At 42.3% G+C, this 17901-nt stretch overlaps 1 protein-coding gene across 2 annotated transcripts in view; it reads left to right on the top strand.

The window, feature by feature from the left end:
* Positions 1 to 17901, top strand: part of DUS2 (dihydrouridine synthase 2) — a 164944-nt gene that overhangs the window by 10422 nt on the left and 136621 nt on the right. For both annotated transcript variants that reach the window (XM_030204304.1, XM_030204305.1), the window contains exon 3: positions 11162 to 11207. In XM_030204304.1, the coding sequence (XP_030060164.1) occupies positions 11162 to 11207 (46 nt within the window). The remainder of the gene's footprint in view (positions 1 to 11161; positions 11208 to 17901) is intronic.

Genomic DNA, 17901 nt, shown 5'->3' with positions numbered 1-17901 from the left:
TGTGTGAATGGGATGAGATAAGCAAATTAAACCTTGATAACATAGCCCCTCTTAAAATAAAAAATAGGCCAAAAAAGAAAATAAGACCATGGTACACTCAAGAGCTCAATACAGTGAAAAAAATATGTATGAAATTAGAAAGAATAAATTGGATTCAAACAAAAAACTGTGGAGGGGGAAACACTATGAACCTACAAACGCAAATTATCAAAAGCTAAAATGGAGTATTATAACAAACACTATAATACTTGGGGGTTTCAACTTGGGGGTTGAAAGCACTGATACTAAAAGACTTTGGACTCATGATTAATTAATTTAACACCCAAAACATAACGTTATCCTTGAACATTTCACTTTTAGCTGACGAATTGGCTCATTACTTTGAACATAAGATACTAAAAATTAGGAAAGATCTTGTAAACCCCAAAATATCCATAGATGACTTTCTAGATGATTTAGAGTTATAATGATCAGATTAAAGTAAATAGAATTTGAGACTCTTTTAAACTTCTATCAAAATCTGTTGTTAAATCACTACTGTTAAGATATGCCCATGCAAACTGTCTACTAGATGGATGTCCTAATTATGAAATTATCACCTGACTGGTTTATTAATTACCTTATCCAACACCTGAGCTACACTTTCTCCAATGGTTATTTCCCAATAAACAAAGGAAATATCATATTGCCCATCCCTAAAAATCCTATGGCAAAAAGAAATGAGGTTACAAACTATAGACCAGTTGCTTCAATTTCACTATTAACAAAAACAATGGAATAATTGCTGGCAAAACAATTAATGGATTACCTAAATCATCATTCCATTTCACATGAATTACAGTCTGGATTTAGACCTTATATAGTATTGAAACAGTGTTAATATGTTGACAACAAGATTTAAGAACATAGGCCCAGATGCACTAAACGTTTTTCATCGTTAAATGAGCCCTTAAGGAAGAATTTCCTATCCTTTCCATGCACTAAAGCCTATTTTCTGACGACAGTAGCAACTAACGAAAACTGAATGCAGATGAGCAATTCTTCTACAAATCCCATTGAAATGACATTCACTAACCTTTTCCGATTCGTTTAACGTAGAAAAACACCGTGAAATATACCGAGAGTCTGTACCTCTCATTAGGGCTGTCTGTCTGCTAGAAGTTTACAAAATCCATTAAAAAAAAAATAACTGGGGGGGGGGGGGCGAAAACGCGTCAGGGGCATCCTTTATTGACGCCCCAGGTCGCCGCTGCTCCCCTCTCCCTCAGCACCAAAAAAGAAAAAAAAAAAAAAAGGATTGGGAGGGGGCAAGGGCGCTCGTCATGAGCGTCCTGTTTGGACGCCTTGCCCCCCCCTCCCCCCGCACGAAAAATCTCCAATTTTAGCAGCCCCGGGCCGGCCCTCCTCCCTTCCTGTGTATTCTCCCACACTAGCTCCGCCTCCTGCCATGCTCCGGTCCCGTGCCCCGCCGCCCCCCCTTTGGTCGTGGCTGCCGCTCCCCCTTCCAACGACCCCCCCCCCCTCCTTTGCCTTACCGGCCCGTGCAGAGCCTGTCATCTCTGCTGCACGGGCAAGAACAGCTGATTGGCGATTCAGAAGGCCTCCTCAGACGTCCCTTCTTTCTTCCTGGGCCCGCCCTCCTCTGACGTAGGTAAACTACGTCAGAGGAGGGCGGGTTCAGGAAGAAAGAAGGGACGTCTGAGGAGGCCTTCTGAATCGCCAATCAGCTGTTCTTGCCCGTGCAGCAGAGGTGAGAGGCGCTGCACGGGCCGGTAAGACAAAGGGGGGGGTCGTTGGGGTGGGGAGCGGCAGCCACGACCAAAGGGGCGTGGCGGGGCACGGGACCGGAGCATGGCAGGAGGCGGAGCTAGTGTGGAAGAATACACAGGAAGGGAGGAGGGCCGGGCTTGGGCTGCTAAAATTGGAGTTTTTTCGTGCGGGGGGAGGGGGAAGCGGGGAGCAGCGGGGGGGGGGCAAGGGGTCCATATAGGACGCTCATGACGAGCGCCTTTGCCCCCTCCCGAAACACGTGTTTGTGGGGTTTTTTTTTTGTTTTGACAGCTGGGCCTTTGTGGCATGCGCAGAGCAGCCAGCATAACGCTTGGCTACTCTGCACATGCTTTAGGCGCTGATTAACGACGGGTTTAATGATGCTGTGATACATCCTACTTTGCAATACCGCTCCGAACATTTCTGGAGTGTTTTTGTAGTGCATTCCTCGTTTTTAAAAAATCTTTAAGCACTTTTACGTTTCTTATTTTTTTAACGTTTGGTTGATGTATCTGGCCCATAATCAGTAAAGGACAGAAAGAAAATTCTTCTGTTGCAATTTGACATGTCCAGTGCTTTTGATATGGTAGATCATACTATATTAAAAATTACTGGATAATATGGGAATTTGTGGGGAGGTTTACAAATGGTTTGAGGAATTCCTAGCAGGTAAAAATGAATGATGTTATATCAGCTCCATGGATTTCACAGTGCAGTGTACCACAGGGATCCCAGATTTCCCCAATATTGTTCAATGTCATACTAGCACCATTAGGAAAGAAATTAAATAGCATGGGATTTAACCCTTTCATTTACACAGATGACATCATTTATATCCCTGTCATAAGTGTCATTTCACAGATGTCAAACACATTATTGATAGGCCTAGATATAAAGGAACAATGGGCTATGACTTTTAAACTCAAAGTAAATAGAGAAAAAACTAAATTCCTGGTACTATCAAGCTCATAATCACCTCTTATCCCATTTTCACAATTGACCAAAATATCTATCCTATTGATACAAAACTACAAATTCTAGTTGTCTTTGACCAACATCTTTTTTCCGAAGACCAAGCTCTTGCAGTAATTGACAAAATGTTCAAGACAATGTGGAAACTAAAAAGAGTTAGAAACTCCTTTAACCAGAATTCATTTAGATTACTAGTTCAAACACTGACACTTTCACAATTGGATTATTGTAATGCAATATATTTAGGAAGTAAAGAGTCTATACTTAAATTGCTTCAGACAGCACAAAATACAGCAGCACTATTAACTTATGGGGGTACCAGAATTTAATAAAACCACGCCTTTACTTATTGCATTACATTGGCTTCCAATCAAAGCTCGAATTATGTTTAGAACATGCACATTAATATTCAAAATTTTGTTTGGAGTGGCTCCAGATTATATGACCAGCCTAATTGTTTTATCTGCTATAAATCAAAGTCAAAATCAGAAGAATATTTGTTCCATAGCGTCCCACAGATCAGTCCAGAGACTTGTGGGTTATGTCCTTTTATCAGCAGGTGGAGATAAAGAGAACTTCAGAGAAGTTTACTGTATGTGGTCATGTGCAGCCACCTTAACCTCAGTATTCCTCTGTCTAGCAGGTGGATGGTCATAACTGTGCAGCTCTGGATTGATTGTCTCCTGGCCTGGTACCCCGGGTCTAGTTGAGCTTCTGGAGTCTGAGGTGTCCTGGGATTTGGGTGCACACCTAGTGGTGCCAGGTCCTTCCCTTCCTCCCCCATCGCCCCCTCCTCTGCCTGACTGGGGTTTGTGGTTCTCATTCTCCCGACTTCAAAAAGAGTCTGGGTTTCTTTTCGTCCGGTGACCTCTCTTGCCTTTATAATTAAAAAAAAAATGCTGTTTGAGCACTGTGAAGAAAAAAAAAAAAGAAAGAAAAAGAACAACTCAGTCTGCTTCGTCCACATGGTGAGCTTATGCTGCTTTGCAGTACCGGCTGAGGGGTGCGAGGACCGACTTGGCATGAGACAGCAATTCCCGAGGGGGTGAATAGTCTTTATCTGCATCTGTGGGGGACAGCAAACGTGACTCCCGGTGTGAGTGCCGCTGGGCTTCTGCTGTTTCCCGTGCCGGAGCTCCTCCCATTACACCTATGCAGGCCACTGTACAGCCCAACACCATACAGCCTGGCTAGCTTTGGTGGGCTATTCGCCGATTTTTAAAGTGAAAGCAGTCATATTTGGCCACCACAATAGGTGGAATAACTTTGGCTGGTCTCAGTTTAAGCAGCCAGCACGGAGTATCAGCATGGCCGGTTAAAATCGGACCGGCCAAAGTTAAAACAGATAGTCAATGCCGGTCACCAGAATCGGACTGGCATTGAATGTTTGGGTTTAGCACTGACTGCGGGAGACAGTCCGGCTATCTCCCGCGGTCTGAATATTGGGGCCATAAGCTCGTATCTTCATTCTGTAACGCTGTAGAAAAACTTAACTGTTAAAAAAAATATTTATCTGTGTAATCATTGATTGTAGAATCATTATTCCAGTATATGTATACTGTTATATTCACTGTTTTATTGTAGGCCACATTGAACTGAAATTCACCTTGTGGATAATGTGGGATATAAAAATGAATGAATAAATAAATAAAAATCTCACTGGAATTTTAGCATTCCCTGAAGTCGATGCATACAGAAGCATGTGTAGGGAGTTTGTATAGCAAGGTGCCCCCAACATCAGGTGAGGGAATCATTGGAAACCAATATGTCACGGGAGGAAACTGGAGCAATGGCACTTGAGAAGCGCCTCATCTGATTGAGGGTGGTGTGATGCATTTGGCAGTAGCATGCTGTCAGCCAGAAATTTTGCACTCCGCTGTACATCTTGAAAATTTCAATAAAGTGAATTGGGAAAGGGGAGGAAGAATTTGAAGGTCAAATGGAACTATGGCTGTAGTTTGCTACTTAGAGTTTGCCGAATTGTAACCATATCGTTCCTTTGGCTTGTTGGAAAGCTGAAAAGAGAGGTTCAGGGGGTTTACAAATGTACTAGTTGGAGAAAAAAAGTACAATGGCCCCAGACGTTTCATGGAAAATGCTTTAAAATTAAATATGACAAAACATAGTAACAAAGTAGATGACGGCAGAAAAAGACCTGCACGGTCCATCCAGTCTGCCCAACAAGACAACTCATGTGTGCTACTTTTGTGTATACCCTACTTTGATTTGTACCTTTGCTCTTCAGGGCACAGACCGTATAAGTCTGCCCAGCACTAGCCCCGCCTCCAACCACCAGCCCCGCCTCCCAACCACCGGCTCTGGCACAGACCGTATAAGTCTGCCCAGCACTATCCCCGCCTCCCACCACCGGCTCTGGCACAGACCGTATAAGTCTGCCCCGCACTATCCCCGCCTCCCAACCTTTAGCCCCGCCTCCCACTACCGGCTCTGCTATCCAATCTCGGTTAAGCTCCTGAGGATCCATTCCTTCTGAACAGGATTCCTTTATGTTTATCCCACGCATGTTTGAATTCCGTTACCGTTTTCCTCTCCACCACCTCCCGCGGGAGGGCATTCCAAGCATCCACCACTCTCTCCGTGAAGAAATACTTCCTGACATTTTTCTTGAGTCTGCCCCCCTTCAATCTCATTTCATGTCCTCTTGTTCTACCGCCTTCGTATCTCCAGAAAAGGTTCGTTTGCGGATTAATACCTTTCAAATATTTGAACGTCTGTATCATATCACCCCTGTTTCTCCTTTCCTCCAGGGTATACATGTTCAGGTCAGCAAGTCTCTCCTCATACGTCTTGTTACGCAAATCCCATACCATTCTCGTAGCTTTTCTTTGCACCGCTTAGCAAGATACGGCCTCCAAAACTGAACACAGTACTCCAGATGGGGCTTCACCAACGACTTATACAGGGGCATCAACACTCCCTTTCTTCTGCTGGTCACACCTCTCTCTATACAGCCCAACAACCTTCTAGATACAGCCACTGCCTTATCACACTGTTTCGTCGCCTTCAAATCCTCAGATACTATCACCCCAAGGTCTCTCTCCCCGTCCGTACCTATCAGACTCTCGCCACCTAATACATACGTTTCCCGTGGATTTCTATTCCCTAAGTGCATCACTTTGCATTTCTTCTCATTGACAAAAGTTTAGTGGCAAGCAATAAAGAAGATTTTTGCAATCAGGAAAAGCATGTTGATAGCCTTTTTGAATATGTCTGCAGGAGGCATTACAATATTAGAGGTTTACTGTTAAAAGCCTTTTACGTGGGTAAATGGCTATGTGAAAACTGTTCACCCTGTTCGTGAGTAAAAGTATGCATGGGGATCAACAGCATGTACTTTACAGGGGTTCATTTTGTAAAGCTTTTTCCGTGTGTAAAACCTGTTTTACTTGCAAAAAGGGCATTTATAAAATTGTGTGACGGCATGTGAATGTAAAAAGTGTATGAACGGAATGAGCATGCATCCTTTTATGCAGCCTACATGTTGGTGTTCCCAAGGGCATAGTTTGAAGGAGGGGAAGCAGTGTTGTAATGCACGCACTTGGCTGTCTCACTCGTTCTATAACAACCACAGAATCCTGTTTTCTCCTATTTACTGGCTTCACTTAGAGCCACAAGGCTTTTAAAGTCACAGACCAATTTCTTCAACTGTCGTTACCTAACTGTTTTTATCCAAAGGTTACTAGTTCCTCTGCTCAGAATCAGTTAATGGCTCCACTGAAGACTGGAAGATGCCCTCTCCCTCTCACTAGAGATCAGCTGTTCTTCATTAGTTTCCTGGTTCCTCTGCCATTTACTTTGTTTCTGAGCTTCCTTAGCCTGAATCCCTGCCCTAAGTCTTTTATGGAGTTGTAACTCTTCTCCATGTTGTACCTATCCTTCAAAGTTTCTTTCCCTGTCTTTCTCTTAACCCCTCCCCATTTTTCCCTATATACCATCTGAAGAAATTATTGAGAACAAGTTATGCATTATGGAATAGAGTTAAAAAGGTTAGAGATTGATAAAGTCTGTACAGCTCTGGAAATTTTCAAATTAACAGACGCTTACATGATCTCTGGGATATATGGTCCCTGGAGTTTATGGTACCTTTAGGGGGCAGACAAGCGGGCCTGGGAAGGACAGCAAAGAATGTTGCTTTAACAGCTTAACACCACCAGGTGTGCACCCAAATCCCAGGACCCAAATTTCCAGGGATCTGGTTCTTTTAACAGCTTAAAAGAACCAGATCCCTGGAAATCAGATAAGCCCTGAGAGACAGTCTTGCAAAAGAAGGAACTAGTGTCTGAAACAGGTATATAAACTATCCTCTCAGAAGAATATTTTGGGAGATGAGAACAGAATAACATCCAGTTATGTTACTGTATGATTCTCTCCTGAGAAATGTATTTGTAATTGATAAGCAAAATAATAAAGAATTGCCTTTCTCATATGCTAGCCCTCATAGTCTTTTATCTCTCTCTAAATTGTGGGTGGTTGGTGAGTACTAATTTGGGAGGTGATACAAGCAGCCTTACTTTAATTAAAAACACATCACACTTTTCAGAAAAAGTAGAAAGGCTCAGGTGCAAGGTTAATGTCATAGGAGATGACAAAAAGCCTGGTTTTTGCATGTTCAAAACTACGCATTGTTTTTCAAGGAAACGTGTCTGCAGCAAAAACAGATGTAAATCTCTTGGTTACTGTTTTCTTTTCAGCTTTCAAAGGGAAAGTAAAAGAAGAATTACCTGCAGACACTTAAATAGTTTTGGAAATCCCCCCCCCCCCCCACCCCACCCCAAAGAAGACCACTGTATCCTAATCTCCTTTCTTGCAACTGTGTGTCTGTGTGAGTTGCCAGTGACATTTATATCCAGGTGTACAGACCTGTTACAGCTTTTTGTTGGGGGGGGGGGATGTTTGGAATCTAAAACTGATGAGAGAGTCATTTAGATTAGGCTGAGCATTCAAACAAGGTGGCAACACCAGATCTTCCTTCTAGTCTTGCCTTAGTTGGGAGGGAGTATCTTGAGTTGGGTATGCTAGGGAAGCAGCATTTCCATTCTGACTCAGTTTCCGGTGGGTCCCTGAGAATTGGTTCCTTAGAAGTGGTCCTCTTCCTTGTCTTGAAGGTTTAGAGTTGTAAATTAATCAGATCTGACTCGTAGTACAGGAGAAATTTCTTCACAGGGCCCATGTTTATTTTATTTCAAACTTCTGTGGCTGAGTGACCAGTGCACTGCGGGAGATCTTGGGAGGTATGGGGCTAGGGGCTTCACTGGCCATCTTGCTGCCCATTCAGATGTTACCCAAAAGGCATTGGGATTATTGCCTGGCTATACTTCAGTCAGTCCCTGCAGGCACACTTTGTACTGTTGGCTGGCTTTCTGGTTTTCCATCTCTAATCCATTCACCACTTGTGGTTTCTTGCTGTAGCAGCTGCTAAATCATTCACTATTTCTAACCACATTGGTGTAGCAATTTTTGATTTAGTTGCTGATTGCTGTATCTGAATTTAACTCGCCTTGAGCTACTACTGAATAGGCATGAGCTCTCTCTCACTGTCTCTCTCTCTCTACCCCTCCCTATGTATATACATCTATCTATTTATCTATTTACTAGTAAAAAAGGCCCGTTTCTGACACAAATGAAACGGGCGCTAGCAAGGTTTTCCTCGGAGTGTGTATGTTTGAGAGAGTGTATGTGTGAGAGTGACTGTGTGTGTGTGAGAGAGAGAGTGACTGCGAGTGTGTGTGTGTGTGTGTGTGTGTGTGTGTGACAGAGAGAGAGTGAGACTGGGTGCGAGTGTGTCTGTGAGAGAGAGTGTCACACAGATACAGTGTGTGTGACAGAGAGCGAGAGTGAGAGTATGTGTGCGATACACAGACTCTTTGTGAGACTGAGAGTTTGCAGAACCCTTCTCTCGCTCCCCCCTGCTCCAGGACCCCCTTCCAGTTCCAGGACCCGCCCCTCCCCTTCCAGTGGAGTTCCAGAAATCCCTTCCCCCCGTGTCGTTTCACGACCCCTCCCCCCTCTGTCGTTTCAGGACCCCCCTCTGTAGTTTCAGGACCCCCTTCTCCCCCCTCGTTTCAGGACCCCCCTCTCTGGCCCTCCCCCTCGTAAGAGCCGGCTGTTGTTTAAAAGTTTTTACCTCCTGCACGCAGGGACACCGCTTCAGACAGCCTTTTCTTTCGCTTCTGGGGCGGGACCACAGGAACAGCTGAAACAGAAGCGAAAGAAAAGGCTGTCTGAAACGGTGTCCCTGCGTGCAGGAGGTAAAAACTTTTAAACAGCCGGCTCTTACGAAGGGGAGAGGCAGAGAGGGGGAGGGGGTCCTGCGGAACAGGAGGTAAAACCTTTTTGGGCAGAGAAAATCGGAGGATTAACATCTCCTGACATGAGGGGGGGTGGAGGAGGGGCATTGTGGCAGGGGCGGGAGATGTTGGTGCGTGTGGAGGAAGGGCTGAAGCTGCTCCTGCAACGTTCCAATGTCTCTTACTGCGTTCGTGACGTTAGGAGATGGGTACGATCCCAGTGAGACACATTCAAACGTTGAAGGAGCAAATTATTATATTAGATATTTTTGTGTGTGTGTGTATATATATATATATATATATATATATATATAAGAGAGAGAGAGAGAGAGAGAGATATATATATATATATATATATATATATATATATATATATATATATATATATATATATATATATGAATATGAGAGTGGGAGCCATGTGATTGTGTGCATAAGGTGTGGGGATGCTTTGGTACTTCAGGACCAGAAAACCTTGCTGCTATTGAAGGAACCATGAATTCTGCACTATATCAGAATATTCTTAAGGAGAATGTCTTGTCATCTGTCATGAACTGAAGCTGAAACATGCTCAAAACACAATAATCCATTTTTGTATCTAAAATGTTAACTTCTACAAAACAGATGAGATGAAGATGTGATTTCTTGTGCTCCAATGAAAGGAGAGTTTAATTTTACTTCCATTTAATTACGGTATATTCCATCTTTAGAACACCAGGCTTCCCAAGGCAGATTATAACATCAGTTAAGATGAACCTTTCAGGAAACAGGATAATCGAAAAAAGAAGGGCGTCCCTGACGAGCACTTGGACGACTTTACTTGATCCTTTTTTTGTTACGACCAAGCCACGAAAAGGTGCCCGAACTGACCAGATGACCTCCCCTTACACCTCCAGTGGTCACTAACCCCCTCCCACCCTCAAAAATTCTTAAAAAATATTTTTTGCCAGCCTCTATGCCAGCCTCAAATGTCATACTCGGGTCTATCGCAGCAGTATGCAGATCCCTGGAGCAGTTTTAGTGGGTGCAGTGCACTTCAGACAGGCGGACCCAGGCCCATCCGCCCCCCCCCCCCCCCCACCTGTTAACTTGTGGTGGTCAATTTGAGCCCTCCAAATAGCACCAGAAACCCACTGTACCCACATGAGGTGCCCCCCCTTTACCCATGAGGGCTATGGTAGTGGTGTACAGTTGTGGGTAGTGGGTTTTGGTGGGCTCAGCACACACGGTAACGGAGCTATGCACCTGGGAGCAATTTCTGAAGTCCACTGCAGTGCCCCCTAGGGTGCCCGGTTGGTATCCTGGCATGTGAGGGAGACCAGTGCACTACGAATGCTGGCTCCTCCCATGACCAAAGGGCTTGGATTTGGTCGTTTCTGAGATGGGCGTCCTTAGTTTCCATTATCGCCGAAAATCAGAAACGACCAAGTCTAGGGTCGACCATCTCTAAGGTCAACCTAAATGTTGAGATTTGGGCATCCCTGACCGTATTATCGAAACGAAAGATGGTCGTCCATCTTGTTTCGATAATACAGGTTTCCCCGCCCCTCCACGGGGACGTCCTGCAAGGATGTCCTCAGAAAAACTTGGGCGTTCCTTTCGATTATGCCCCTCCACGTGTGTTTGTGTGTATATATCCCTATATATAGTAACAACATGCACAAGTACTTTGGTACCCATAGTGAATTTTCTAAGGGAAACCTCCCTTGAAAGAATTTGCTAATATACGTGTACTTGTCCCTGTTTTTCTGCCAGGGAAGGAACACAGACAAATCTAGATGTCTATACATGAAACTTTAATATATGCATATAGTTTACTTACTGCACCGTTTCCCTAGTGTGTGTATCTGTTGAGATCTGATAGAAAGAAAATGGAAGAAGAGTTGAGCAATCAGAGTGGTGAAGGGAGTCAGCCATATGGTGATTTACAGTCTTAAAACTGAATCCCATTTAAGCTATTGCCCTAAAGAGCTGGATAAATGTGAATGTTTCTTTAAAAATAATAAAGAAGTGCTGAGCCCCTTCAGTATTTCTATATGCACTAAGCTTCTTTTCCTTCTGTTAAGTTGCTCAGCAGATAAGCAACACATATGTTTTTTTTTTCTTTTTAGGAGCTGATTGATATGAAGATGTTACAATGCAAGAGAGTCATAAACAGTAAGTGAATGTTTATTCTGTGTAATATTGCAACTGCCTTTTTTCATTTCCATCATTCACAGTAGTTGGCATTTGAAAAAGACCAATTGGAACATACTGTGTAGCCAGTTAATCCTTGTCCACTATGGGGATACATCCCAGCTATAGAAACTTAACCACTTACATGATGCCACTGCTTTGTAAGTCAGGTTTTGATAACATTACGCCTGCACCCAACTCCCATTAAGGAGCTCATTTGCAAAGCAGATAGATGTCTCAAAATAGCCAAAAAAAGGTCTATCTGCCGAAAATGTCTAAATTGCGATTTAAAAAAAACCCAGAATTGGGATGTTTTTTTACTGAATTAATTGAAGTAGCAAGAGGGCATGTTGGGGATGTGTTTTGGGCCGGAACTAGGGCAGGCCCAAAATTAGGATGTCTTTCAGCAGTAATGGAACAGAAAGAAACGTCAAGGGCACAAAAGAAGTACAGATTTATCTAGAGCTGTTTCTGTCAGGTCTAAGTTACAAAAAGGTGACTGACCAGCTGATCACTGGAGGGATTAAGGCTTGATCCCCGGATACCAGGCAGTATGACAACATCAGGTATTATAGGCATACCCAACAGAGCAGCAAGCAGCTCCCAGGAGTAGCCTAGTGATTAGTGCAGTAGACTGAACAAGGGGATCCAGGTCCAAATCCCACTCTACCTAGTACATTTGTGGTGGAAATTGTGAGCCTTCCAAAACCACAAAAGTACCTTCTGTACCTAAATATAGGAGACACCTGCAGGGTGGAAGGCTATTGCAATGGTGTACAGTTAGTTACAGTAGGTTTTCTGTTCCTTGAGGGCTCACAATATAAAATAAAAGAAAATTTGGTGGGAATTACACCTCCACTGTACTGACCACTAGGCTGCCCCCTCTGACCTGGGATGTTTGTGTGGCCATTTCTTTCAAAATGTTGCCAGATAGATGTTCTAGTTCCTGTTTTTGGCGTTTATAAGTTGGATGTGTCACTTTGGAAAATGGCTCTTTGTAGATGTTTTCTGTGAGAAAACATCTATCTTTGAGCCGTTTTCAAATGGGAAACTAACCATTTTTCTGTTTGAATATGGCTCTAAGATGGATTTTTTTTTAATGAACTTAATGAGAAAAACGTCCCAATTCTGACTTGGTTGGTTTTTTTTTGTTTGTTTTTCAAAAATGCCCCTCTATATTATTTTTCCCCCAAAGAGCAAAGTCCAAGCTAAGAGAAAGCGACAGGGACTCATGAACACTCTTTGGAGTGAACCCAAATAGCAGTGCTCCAAGCATGCTCAGGCTTTATCATGCATATAGTTTTATCTAGGACCTCTCTGCCCACTATCTGATGCATATATAGTACCTGTATTTGGATTCCTTCTCTGTAGATTTTATCGTGTATATATTGTCATTGCATACTGTTTATCTCTAAGTATCCCTGTCCATTCTTTGTCTTTCGTGCAGTGTCCATCTGCTGGGCCCCTCCATTTGGTTTCTGTTATGTCCATCTGCAGGATCTCCGTCCAAGTTGATGTAGTATATGTAGATTTTCAGAAAGCTTTTGACAAAGTTCCTCATGAGACTTCTGAGAAAATTAGATAGGAGGCAATGTTTTGCTATAGATTAGGAATTTGTAATTGGACACAAAACAGAGGGTAGGTGTCATGAAAAGCCTAGCCACCCGCCTGGGGTTACTCCGCAGCCACTTAGAGGGTCTGTCCCCAACACTTCTCAGATCCACCTGCCGCTTTGGCTGTACTCTAACACCTTCCTCCCACCAACTGGGTCAGAACCGCCTCTAGGCGAGTCTCTCACTCTCAAATTATCCCCAGTGATTTCTAGGTTACTGGGGCCACACTCCCATTGGTCCCACAGTTCCCAGAAAGCACTCATGGACCCAACACACAAACCACCAGGATTCTTTATCAGTCCAGACAGTCAGAGTCAACAAACTAAACATGTTTATTGTCACACTGGAACAGTGAACAAAAAAAAAATGTGCAATCAGCAAACAATAACAGGTAACTGAATTATGGATCGGTAATAATGCTTACTAAATATTTGCATACTGTCTAAACAGTACCTGGAAAGATCAGGACATATAATTCACCGAGCCTCAGCAAAGAGATCCATCTCTCTTTTATCCTGGACTAAGACATAACTCAAAATCAGTAAAGTCCAAATGAGATGAGCTCCTGGGCCAGTCAGAGTCCAGTCAACAAGTTTCCAATTATATACTGCTTCTTTCTTCCTGTTTGTGTCAAACTAAAGGAAAAACACTGTTCTCTGTAACAGTTTTACAGTAAAGAAACATCACCTGCTGGCCAAATAGGAGAAATACACTTCAGAACATAATAAATGCAGTAAAATATCCAATACATTTCTTCACACTTTCTTCACAGTAGGGTTATCAATAGAAATCAAACAAAATAAAACATGGAAAAGAAAATAAGATGATACCTTTTTTATTGGACATAACTTAATACATTTCTTGATTAGCTTTCGAAGGTTGCCCTTCTTCGTCAGATCGGAAATAAGCAAATGTGCTAGCTGACAGTGTATATAAGTGAAAAACATTCAAGCATTGCTATGACAGTCTGACAGGGTGGGAGGATGGGGGTGGGTAGGAAGTATGCATGGGGACATCAAAGTATATCATTGGTATTCTAACAGGGTGGGTGTGGACAGGTGAGGGGAGGGTGATCAACAGAGACATACAGCTTTATGGTTTATAATGGGCTAGGAAATGTATTAAGTTATGTCCAATAAAAAAGGTATCATCTTATTTTCTTTTCCATGTTTTATTTTGTTTGATTTCTATTGATAACCTTAAGAGTGGACTAACACGGCTACCACACTCCTCTTCACAGTAGGGTTAAATGGCCATTTCTAACATAACATGTTTGTTCTTATATTCCACAAAAGCCTTGCAGCTCAATGTGGATCACTATATAAAACAACTGGTCAAATTCAGGAAGTACAGGCAATTATAAAATATACTTTACAAAATACAACATAAAATCTTCACCCATTATCAATTCACTGCTGCTGACATACAAATTTCTGGAAAAGATAAGTTTTCACCTGCCGCCTGAAATGTAAATGCCCCTTGGCATTTACTGGCTACCAGTACAATACAGAGCCAAATTTAGAACTCTGTTTGACCTTCAAGGCCCTTAAAGAAAATGACCTAGAGTACTTAAGAACAGGATCTCCCTCTACACACCTTCAAGATCACTAAGGTCTTCCCAAGAAGTATCCCTAACCACACCTCCAAAGGACATCACACGATGTGATACCTGCAACTGAGCCTTCTCCAGAATGGCCCTCACACTCTGGAATGCACTTTCTAAAAGGCTTCGCTTAACACAAGGCTATCTCTACTTCAGGAAGCAGGTGAAAGCTTGGCTCTTCAACCAGGCCTTTAACAAAGAAGTAAATGATACTGGCTGCACATATTATAGCAGGGCATGTTTATCCACTCCTATCCTAGCTAAGATAATGTTCAAAGCACATTTCTGACCTCATTTGCAACTTTCTTTAAACTGGTCCCATATTTTTTTTTACTCCTGTTTTTTTCTATCTATATGTTCCATCTTTGCTTATACCCTATGATGTCTATAAAATGTTTTATTGTGTACTGTGTTGACATTGTAATGTAGCATACTATGCCATACTTTTTATTGTTATTTGAATATTTTTAATGCTGTAATTGTCTGTTGCTTATGTTTGACTTATTCTTGCTGTACACTGCCTTGAGTGAATTCCTTCAAAAAAGCAGTAAATAAATCCTAATAAAGAAAGAAAGACAGATATCTATGCTTTTACAGCCCTTTCTTCTAATAGGTTCTTTTCACAGTTCATACTGTAGTTAGTTTGATAGTGACCTTTTTCAGCTTTTCAGTTTGGCTGTAGCAATGCTTTAATTCAAAAAAATATCATAGTTCTGTTAACCTTCTAGACCCATTGCAAAAATCTTCACTTCATAGGATAATTTTTTATTTAATTTAATTTAGAGTTTTCATCGTACCCTGCTTTCTAACTTACTTTTTAAATGTATTCCCCCCCTGCTGCTATGCCCGGGGGACAGGATCAGGGTATTCCTGATAGACAGTCAAAATCTGATGCTTCTGTGGGCTCCGATAGTACTGCAGGGACCCAGCAGACTAACCGCTCCACCTCGATGCCGATACTGACTTTGACCAATCATCAAAGACTTTTGGAGTTCAGCTTTTAAAGTGACAGTGCCACTTACCGATTCTGTTACCCTTCTGCTCTAATGCCCGAGGTTCAGAATCCTGTTCCTCCTACAATAATCACTAAGTCCGGCGCCGACCATGCCGTCAACATGAGCCTACTGGAGCCATGCAGGATGCACTGCTCAACAACATGAGAACTCCTCAATGCCGAGGCCACTGGAGCAATACAAGATACACTGCTCAACAATATGATGATTCCTCTAAGCCGATACCTGCTCGATGCCGATACCAACTTCGAACAAACATCAAAGACCCTCTGATTTTTCAACTTTTAAAGTGCCAGTACCTGTTATTGTACTGATGAAACAGCAATGCTCTGTTACCAGAAGGTAATGAGTTCAAGACCCAAGCAGTGCCACTCCTCGCCAGTGAACTGCCATGCACAACTATAGGTGTGCTTACACATTAAAAAAAAAGCAGTTATCAGAGTTGACGTTTCGATGTTGGTAAGAGACCTTGATGCCGTCAACCAGGATTCACAACTATTAGTTTATCTGTTCCTTTCCATGTGTGTTTCATTGGGGGATCAGATTGGCTTCAAGGCATAAACATGCATAGATATTGGGAGGAACCCATTGAACTTAAGGGTGACACTTCGATCTAGATGATCCTCTCAGTCACCAAAGAGGTACCACACCAAGTCATATGTGCTTACTTGATGTCCTGTGCCCATTTGTTCTTGGTCAGCAATGCACACCTATTATTGCTGTTGTTTGTATCAGAGAGTTTAAGCCTCTTCCTTGGGTGTTTCTGCTTTCTAGACACGCATTCCATCTAAATACAGGTCTTGTCTAGAGCTCAAGGAAGTCAGATGCAACTGTACTTCAGCTGTTTACTTAATTCTTTCTTCGGCAACAGTGAACAATCTGAGTGAATTGCAAATGTTCTTTAACAGGCTGATTTCAGAACAATTTAGAAGTTGACAGTTTAACTCCCACTAACTTCTCCAAAATATATATTCTATTACAGAGGTCCTGCTGCTTCTAAACAGGATCTCGATTTACATCTAAAGCCTTTAATCAGATACTTTCTTTCCACAGTAATCACTACGAAGCTGTACCCTAATGGTTAGAGCATCTGCCTGCTAAAGATTGAAACTCAAGACTATGGGTTCAAGTCCTGCAGTCGCTGTCATATTTTACTACCGGTTTTCTCCTTTAATTAAGTACCAGAACCACAGTTCTTCAATACTTATTTCCCTGCTATCGCAGCAACTTGTGCATCAATGGAAGTCTTCCTTTTACTTTCTGGATGTATTGGTGACAATCTCTATCACTTCCTACAGCCCCTACAGCTGTATCAGTGGATACTCAACTTGCAATGATGCAGTTTCTAGAATTAGAGGGCACTTTTATTGCACTTGGCTGCTAGAGTTGCACTTTCAACATATAGATAGAACTCCTGTTGCAATGCCACTTCATTACAGTACAGCTTTATACATTAAGGCTGTTTAGGCATTCATGCAACGTATGGTGTTCCATATAATTATGGGTATAATAACCAATTATAGCCTCATACTTCACTGTTTTTGCATTCAGTCTTGTGGGATAATAAATGCCTAAGAAATGTGCAGGTTACCCTCTTCTTCTGAACTCAATGTATATATTTCCTAAGCACACGCATGGATCATTCCTTTATATTTGCTGCTCATATGTTGATCTATCATTGTGCTTCATTATAAATTTCTGTCATATTGGATAATCTGTTCGTGCCATTCAGAAAAACCAAAGACATTCACACCTTCAGTCAATCCTTGACCACTTTGAGGGTTTCAACTTTATGCATTACCCAGCTCTTCGTAGTTGCAATTAGGCAGTTTGTGAAGTAGCACTGGTGTAATTTCATTGCTGTTATGCCCATTGTGCCGACATCATTGACAGCATACTGGACATAAGTATTTTTTGCCATCTTCCTCTCGGAAATTGTCTTCTCTATTTCGGGGTGCTGATAATTACTCAGAATTGCTATTAACTCAACTTCATTCAGCTCACCACTATGACTTCTGTTTCCTTGTCTGCTCCATTGGAGCAAATACATCTGCTAGAACTATACATGTTCCAACTTTAAGCAGCATAAGTAAATTGAAAGCTGCATTCCACCCTAGTAATACTGGACTTTTTCATCCACAGTTTTCTTATAAGAGCAAATATTGGAACAGTTATTTAAAATTGTTCTGGTTACAACACAATCAGGAGTACTTCTATTCAATCTGGCATCACCACCATGAGTGTTCACGTCATGTTTGGTCACATTTCTCACCCATTTTCATCAGAATGGAATAGATGTTTTTAAATGTATTGAACGACAGGTGAATTTTATGCCAAGTTTTTCACAGATATTTTCATGTCTTCCAGACCAAAGTGGTTCTCCTACACACTAGATTTTTTTCTACAAAACACTGCTTGCTTACATTTGAACCCACTGCAACAACGGG

This window comes from Microcaecilia unicolor, chromosome 5 (genome assembly GCF_901765095.1).
Source record: "Microcaecilia unicolor chromosome 5, aMicUni1.1, whole genome shotgun sequence".
NCBI classification, from domain to species: domain Eukaryota; kingdom Metazoa; phylum Chordata; class Amphibia; order Gymnophiona; family Siphonopidae; genus Microcaecilia; species Microcaecilia unicolor.
This window is presented reverse-complemented; position numbering and strand designations above follow the sequence as displayed.